Raw genomic sequence first — 8,436 nt, 5'->3', positions numbered from 1 at the left:
ATTTGTAGCATCTTTGCCGAATAACATGCTGTTGAAAAATGGATGTTGAACATTCTCCTCTTCCAAATTGCACAAAACACATGACGTGTCTCCATTCACCTAGATAATTCCTCTTCTCTTTAAGCTATGCCCTCTGAAATACCATTTTCCAACAACTTCCATGCAAAGCCAGTCAATTTTGTTGGTGCATTATTCCTCCAATTTTTTGAAGAAACTTGTATCTTATGTTCATGTTTCCCTGTTGTTCCAGACAAGGCAAACATGATTGAAAAAATGCACAATACTTAGCTAAGAGAAGTTTAAAACAATAAACATCCCATCAGAAAAAGGATTAATCAACCAATAAGCAAAACCAGAAACTTATAAATCTAATGACATGTCTAGTTAAAGCATACCACCAGACTCGGACAACCATTTCTACATATAGGTCTAGTGCATATTGACCAGCCGTAAGCATCCTCATAGGTCTACACATTGGTCAACTGCTATTAGACCATAACATAAGACCCAAAACTAGCTATTGATTCGAACCTTCCCGTTATGGCCAACCGGGTTCACAATATGTCTAACAAAACAACTTAAGAACAAAGACTCTCATTTGGGGCACCTAGGAGACACTATAGACTTGTCAAAATAGGAGTATGGCCTCAACCATGTATTGGACCCTAAATAAAGGAAGTCATTAAGCATAAGAATTATATTAACCATATTCATTTTTCTCTCTAGTTATTTTTGGCCCTCTACGAATAGTAATTTTTGCATTAGAGTCCAATTTCATGTATACATGGCGATGCAAGACCAATTCACAACTCATTTCATCTTGCTAAGTCATCTGAAGAATGATACACAATATCTTCTTCAATTCAGAATCACCTCAACCATAATATATGTTAACAACAAAACCATTTTTTAATTCCTAAGTCATCAACGGTATCATTACCGCACTTGTATTACAACGTTTCACAGGAAAGTAAAAGAACAAAAAAAATTAACCAACCAAATACTAGAATATCTTCACATTTCTCAAAGGCCAGTTTATGTTCTTTCCCCCCCCCTTTCAAATTTTTTTGTCTCCACCTTTGATCCAATCTTCTCCTATATCCTTTACCAATAAACAAAGCTACAACACAACAATATACATTATAATTAATGCTTTTTCCCATGAGCTTCTCCACAGAAGAAAAATACAGTGCTGAAACAAATGATGAACCCTTTTAATTATCTTGGTTCAGAAACCATCCTCCAACTAATGCAAAGCAAATGAATCACGCCTCTTCTTAGTATGTGCCTCAGGATTTCCTTTTCCCATCATTGCCACAAACTCATCGTAGTTGATGCGCCCATCCTGCATATATATGACAACTTGATCATGATTATAAATAATGTTACACAAATATGAAGCATAGACCCCTCAAGCAACATGAAAATAATTTCTGTAAGAAATAATGAAGTATTTACTGACATTATCTCCATCAACTTCTTGAAGGATTTCCTTGATGTCCCTGCCGTCATGCATGTTATAGTCATGTAGAGCTTGTTCTAGTTCTTCTGTGGTAATGAACCTAATTTGTATGGCATAAAAATGAGATTAGAAACCTAATTTTATGAAATCTAAATTAGTTTCAAAAAGAGTAGTTCAAAATATTTTTGGTACTACCAATGGTATCCCTCATCCTTTTGGGTAAGAAACTAATTCATTTGGATACGTGACTGTAATTCCTAACAAATGTTGCTTCCAGGAATCTAATCCTTAACCTTTTAGTCATCTTAGGATCTAGTCTTACACCACTATACCAACACGTGGTTGATGTAGTTCAAAATATTAAATGTGGTTTGTTATATATTTGTTTTCACAACTTTTACCCGCTGTTATCCTTATCAAAGTATTGGAATGCAGTGTAAAGATGTTCTTCTCTGTTCATCCGGTTCATGTGCATTGTTGCTGTGATGAATTCGTCGTAATCTATGGTTCCATTGCCATCAGCATCAGCCTGAAATTTATACAGAAAAATGAAAATCTATGTATAAATAATCATAATCTTACATTACTTGTTGTACACTTTTGGTTTCTGATAATTTTTTCATTAAAGAATAGGGGAAAAAGATCGCTTACAGCTTCCATTAATTGCTTGAGTTCTTGTTCTGATAACTTTGTCCCTTGTTTCGCTAACCCTTGCTTGAGCTCTTCAATTGTAATGGTTCCACTATTGTCAGTGTCCATCCCCTTGAACATTTCTTTCAACCCCATGATTTCTTCTTCCGATAGACATCCAGCAATTACCTATTCATTGGTAAATTTCAACATTATGTTGATTTGTTAGTACTCTTTTTTGGAATAACAAGAATATATTTTCAACTAAGAAATTAATCTATTTTGAGATGCGTATTTAACCATTCTAACAAGTGTTGCTCTCCAGAATCAAACTTTTAACTTTAACCTAGTTCAATACTTAAGATCTAGTGAGACCTTGTTGATTAACATGTCAGAATTTGTTCCATTTGTATTCATTAGACAATAAATAGTTAATATGGTTGTTATGAATATTTCACCTACTATGTTAGAGCACTTATGTGACTCATTATGCTATTCATGTAAGAATTTATTTTTTTCTGCACTAGTTTTCTTTCTCATGCATTATAATTATGTGTCTTGTTGATGAATAAAATCAAGCTTTCTACAAAACATATTTCCTCTCTGCACTTCTGTTTACTACATAACCAACAAATTGATATTTATAGCTATATCTTGAGGGGTCTGTGAGAACAAACACAAACACAAACCAAAACCAAACACAACCAAAACACTTTCTCTATTATCATGTATGAACTATTAGAATGGAAGCTTTCTTGGATGCTAATGATCTGTGGGATGTCATTGAACAAGATTATGTCATTCCAACTCTTCCACATAATTCAATTGTTGCACAAATTAAAAATGAGAAGGAGACAAGGAAAGAAAGTCCAAAGCAAGAGCATGTATATATGCAGTTGTTTCACCCTCAATTTTTAACAGAATAATGACACTGAAAACCGTATGTGAAATGTGGAATTTTTTGAAGCAAAAACATGAGGGGGATGAAAGAGTCAAAGAGATGCAAGTGATGAATTTGATCCGAGAATTTGAAATGCAAAGGATGAGAGATTCAGTAACAATCAAGAAGTATTCTCATAAACTTCTAGCCAATGTCAACAATGTAAGACTTCTTGGTACTGAATTTTCTCATTCTAGAATAGTTCAAAAGATTCTAGTTACACTTCCTGAAAAAATATGAAGCTACAATTTCATATTTGGAAATGTCTAAGGATATGTCAAACATCACATTGACAGAAATGTTGAATGCATTACAGGCGCAAGAACAAATGAGGCTTATGAGGCAAGAAAGATCTATGACGAGTGCTTTCCAAACCAAACTACAAAATAACAATGTTTGGAAAGACAAGAAAAAGAGACAAAGTAATAACCACAACCATGCAGGTTCTGCAAACAACAAGTACAATAACCAAAGTAGCAATAATGAAGTCTTTCCATCTTGCTCTTACTGCAACAAAACTAATCATCCACAAAAGAGATGTTGATGGATGCCATATGTAAGATGTCATAAATGTGACATGTTAGGGCACATGCAGAAAAATATGCAAGTCTCAACAAGGAGAAGCTAAGGATGTTAAGGATCAACCACAAGAAGAGCAATTGTTTGTAGTATCATGCTTTGTCACCACTTGTTCCACAGAATGTTGGCACATTGATAGTGGTTGTACAAACCACAAGACTTATGATCGAGAGCTTTTCAGAGAGCTTGACAAAACTGTTATTTCCAAAGTCAGAATTGGAAACGGGGCATACATTGCAGCAAAAGACAAAGGAACAGTGACAATTGAAGGATACACATGTTTGAAATTAATTCATGATATCTTATATGTTCCTGAAATTAATCCAAACTTGTTATGTTCCTTAGTTGTTGGAGAAAGTCTATAAGGTTTTGTTTGAAGACAAACATTGCATGATTAAATATTCAAAAGACAGAAAGGTGATCAAAGTTAAAATGAAAGGCAAAATTTTTGCCTTGAATTTGATGAAAGAGGAGCAAGTTGCAATACATAAAGAAGACACAAGTACAATGCTTTGGCACAGAAGATTAGGCCACTTTCACCATGATGCTCTAATATTCATGAAGAAGTACAATCTTGTTAACGGTTTGCCTAACTTAGAGAAAAATTCTCCAACATCCATTGCCTGCCAATAGGAAGCAAACAAGACTCACTTTTCCGCAACATAGGGTTTAGAACGCTACACAAAAGCTGCAACTCCTACATACAGATGTTGGAGGATCTATGAGTACACCATCAGTGAATGGTAGTAAATATTATATTGTTTTTATTGACGATCACACAAGAATGTGTTGGATTTATTTTATGAAATTTAAATATGAGGTTGCTAACATCTTTGTGAAATTCAAAGCTTGGGTTGAAACTCAAAGCGGGTGCAAGATGCAGGTGATCAGGTCTGATAATGGAACTGAATATATCTCTGAAAATTTTAACAAATTTTGCACAGATGCAGACATAGAACACCAACTGACAACACCTTGTACTCCTCAACAAAATGGTGTTGTTGAAAGAAAAAACAGAACAATTATAGAGATGGCTAGGTGCTTACTTAATGATAAATGGCTCCCAAAGAAGTTCTGGGCAAAGGTAGTAAATACATTATTTTTTCTCCTAAACAGATTGCAATCAAAAGCTTTATAAAAAAAACTACACCATTTGAAGCATGGTGTGAGTATAGGACGGAGTTGGTTAATTTAAAAACATTTGGTTGCTTGTGTTTCTCTTACATTTCTCAAGTTAAGAGAGACAAGTTGGACAAGAAAGCATAATCTGAGATTTTTGTAGGCTATTGCTTAATGTCAAAGACCTACAGGATCTATTTACCACAAAGCAACAAAGTAATTGTGAGTAGAAATATCCAATTCTTTTAGTTGGAAAGGTGGAACTAGGAGGAATATAAGCACCTAGAGTTTCAAGAGGAGAATGAAAACATAGATGATGAACATGTCAAAGGAACTAGTTCACTTTATGACATATATCAAAGGTACAATGTTGCTGTGATGGGGCCTGCGAGATTTGAAGAAGTTGCAACTAACCAGAAATGGGTAGATGCAATGAAGGAGGAGCTCATGATGATTGAAAAAAATTAGACATGGGAGTGGGTGGACAGACCCAAACACAAGAAGGCTATAGGAGTGAAATGGGTTTAAAAAACCAAGTTCAATTCGAACGGTTCTATGAACCAGTATAAGGCAAGGCTTGTTGTCAAGGGATATGCCCATAAATTTGGGGTAGATTTATCTGAAACTTTTGCCTCAATTGCTAGGTTGGACACCATAAGGATGTTGTTGGCACTTGATGCACAAAATGGTTGGATCATACACCAAATGGATGTCATCTAAGCTTTCTTGAATGAATACGTGAATGAATAAATTTTTGTGGAACAACCAAAAAGTTTTTTTCTTCAAGGACATGAGGAGAAGGTATATAAGCTGAACAAGGCCTTATATGGTCTAAAACAAGCACCAAAGTCTTGGTAGGATCGAATTGTTGCACACTTGGTAAACTTAGGCTATGTAAAGAGTCTACTGAATTTACCTTATATGTCAAAAAGGTTGATGATGAAATACTTGTGGTATCTCTTTATGTTGATGACCTTTTTGTTACAGGAAGTCATAAGGAGTTGATTGACAAGTTCAAAGAAGAAATAAATGATGCTTTTGAAATGACTGACTTTAGAAAGATGACATTTTTCTTGGTATGCAGGTGCAACAAAATCAAAATGAAATATTTGCGTTCCAACAAAAATATGCAAAAGAGATTCTCAAAAAGTTCAATATGGAAGAATGCAAATCAGCCCCAACTCCAATGAATCAAAAGAAGAAGTTTTGCAAAGAGGATGGTGCTAAAAAGGTTGATGAAAGGTTGTATAGAAGCTTAATAGATTGTTTGATATATTTATTTGTAACAAGACCAAATATCATGCATGCAGTACGTTTGTTATTGAGGTATATGCATTGTGTTAGTGAAATTCATTTTCGAGCAGCAAAAAGAATTCTTAGAAATTCTAAAGGCACAATAGATTATGGAATAAGGTTCAGTCCTATAAATTATTTTAATCTTCATGGTTACTCTGATAGTGATTGGACTGGATGTGTTGATGATATGAAAGCACCTCAGGTTATTGTTTTAGCTTTGGTTCTGGAATTTTTTCGTTCACTGCTCAATCAACAGTAGAAGCATAATATGTAGTTGTTGTTCAAGCTGTGAACCAAACTATTTGGATCAGAAAGCTCATGACAGATTTGCATATAGAACAAACAGAAAGCACACATGTATTTGTAGACAACCAAGCTGCAATTTCAATTGCTAGCAATCCAGTGTTCCATGGCAAAACAAAACACTTGAAGATCAAGTTTCATGTTATACGGGAGACACAAAAGGAAGGAGAAGTGCAACTAATCTATTGCAAATAAGAAAATCAAAGTGCTGACATCCTAACAAAGGTACTTCCTAAAGCAAGATTTGAATTCTTGAGGCAAAAACTTGGAGTTTGCAGCTCGAGAGTCAAGGATGAGTGTTGATTAATTTGACTCAAAATCTATTACATTTGTATTCATTATGCAATAAAGAGTCAATATGGTTGTTAAAAATATTTTACATATTATGTTAGAGAACTTATGTGACTCATTATGCTATTCATGTAGGAATTTATTTATTTTTTGCATCAATTTTCTTTCTCATGTTGTATATATTATGTGTTTTGTTGATGAATAAAATCAAGTCTTCTACATAACGCATTTCCTCTTTGCACTTTTGTTTGCTACATAACCAACAGACCTTAACCCATTGCACCAACATCTCGTTGGTATTTGTTACTACTCTTATTAACATATGGTTGGAAGTAGTATTTTAAATTGTATTCCATAACTGCAATTGTCGACATAATATTATGGTTTCGGGAATCTCCATCATAACATACTAATAACACCAACCTTACCCTAATAACACTTTAAAACATTGACCGGAGGGTTGGAGCAAGTATGGTGACAAACTCAAGTAGTTTGGTAAGAATAATGATAGTATTTAATTTTCATGGATTATTAATATACATGACCTTATAGTCTTCATAACAAATAAACCAAAAATAGAACGTACCCTGAGAGCAACTTTCTTAAATTGGTTCATTGCTCTGAACTGTTTGAGCCTATTCAGCACAGCATTGTCAAGAGGTTTATCTGGAGCTTCTCCATCCTCCTTTATCCAAGGATGATCTGTTTTTCCCCACATTATCAAGTGGTTTAATATTAGAAATGCACTCAATAAATTCATGGTGTGGTGTGCAAGTTGTAATTAATTAAACATTGAAGTTGTACTCCTGCAGTCTTTTAAACAAAACCCTTTTGAGGGTTTTCTCCAATTTATGATACATTTTTAATATTCTTTCTGTAATAAATGAATTTGTTACTAAAATATTATTATTTACTTAAACAGTTTAAATGGTTAGAGAAAATAATATAATTTTAATAAATTACATATTTTCACTGTCAAATTTAATAATGTTTTCACTTTCTTCTTAATTTCACTTAAAAGCTATGAAGCACGGATTCGTCAAACACCCTCACGTGTCGATGTCCGACACGTATCCGATACGGATACGCTCAGATACGCGAAGGATAGTATCCATAGAGTATCCAAAAATTAAAAAAATAAAATAAAATAAATAAATATTAAGACACGTATCCAATTCGTTTTCAATACAATATATGATATATGGATTCATTTTTAGTAAAATATAGGATATATAGATTCGATTCCAATAAAACGGGATAAAATAGATTTGTTTCCAATAAAACATGATAAAATAGATTCATTTCTAATAAAACAAGATAAGATAGATTCGTTTTCATTAAAATATGATAAGATATATTTGTTATGGAGGGCAATGATTTTAGGATAGATTTGTTTTCATTAAAATAGGATAAAATAGATTTGTTATGGAGGGCAATGATTTTAAATTTCCATTATATTTTTTACTTTGCATATTTTTATTTACACTTATAATTTTATCATATTTTATATGTTTTTATTATTTTATACGTGTATCCCTGAACGTATCGTATCTTGTATTTTGGAAAAAATGTGTATCGACGTATCGGATATGTATCGTACCCGACACACTTATCAGTATCCGTGCTTCATAGGTGGGCAGGTACGGGTAGTGTTTTCTCGTACCCAAACCCGCAATATTTGCGGGTACCCGTGCGGATAGCGGGTATTTGCGAGTAAACAATGAGTTTTTAATTTTAATTATATATTTATATAAATTGTAATAATCAATATGTAAAAATAATTGTTACATAAATAATATGATATTTATATGATAAA

General features: G+C 33.4%; 1 protein-coding gene across 1 annotated transcript in view; it reads right to left on the bottom strand.

Annotated features, from left to right (window-relative positions):
• LOC109330022 (calcium-dependent protein kinase 2-like) overlaps positions 864-8,436 on the bottom strand; it is a 12,476-nt gene continuing 4,903 nt past the window's right edge. Inside the window, exons 4-8 of the mRNA XM_019563982.1 lie at positions 7,207-7,322; positions 2,114-2,281; positions 1,864-1,991; positions 1,463-1,562; positions 864-1,345 (exon numbers count right to left, since the gene is read on the bottom strand). Of these exons, the coding sequence (XP_019419527.1) occupies positions 1,247-1,345; positions 1,463-1,562; positions 1,864-1,991; positions 2,114-2,281; positions 7,207-7,322 (611 nt within the window). The 3' untranslated portion in view covers positions 864-1,246. The remainder of the gene's footprint in view (positions 1,346-1,462; positions 1,563-1,863; positions 1,992-2,113; positions 2,282-7,206; positions 7,323-8,436) is intronic.

The sequence above is a fragment of the Lupinus angustifolius genome, chromosome LG16, assembly GCF_001865875.1.
Source record: "Lupinus angustifolius cultivar Tanjil chromosome LG16, LupAngTanjil_v1.0, whole genome shotgun sequence".
Taxonomy (NCBI): domain Eukaryota; kingdom Viridiplantae; phylum Streptophyta; class Magnoliopsida; order Fabales; family Fabaceae; genus Lupinus; species Lupinus angustifolius.
This window is presented reverse-complemented; position numbering and strand designations above follow the sequence as displayed.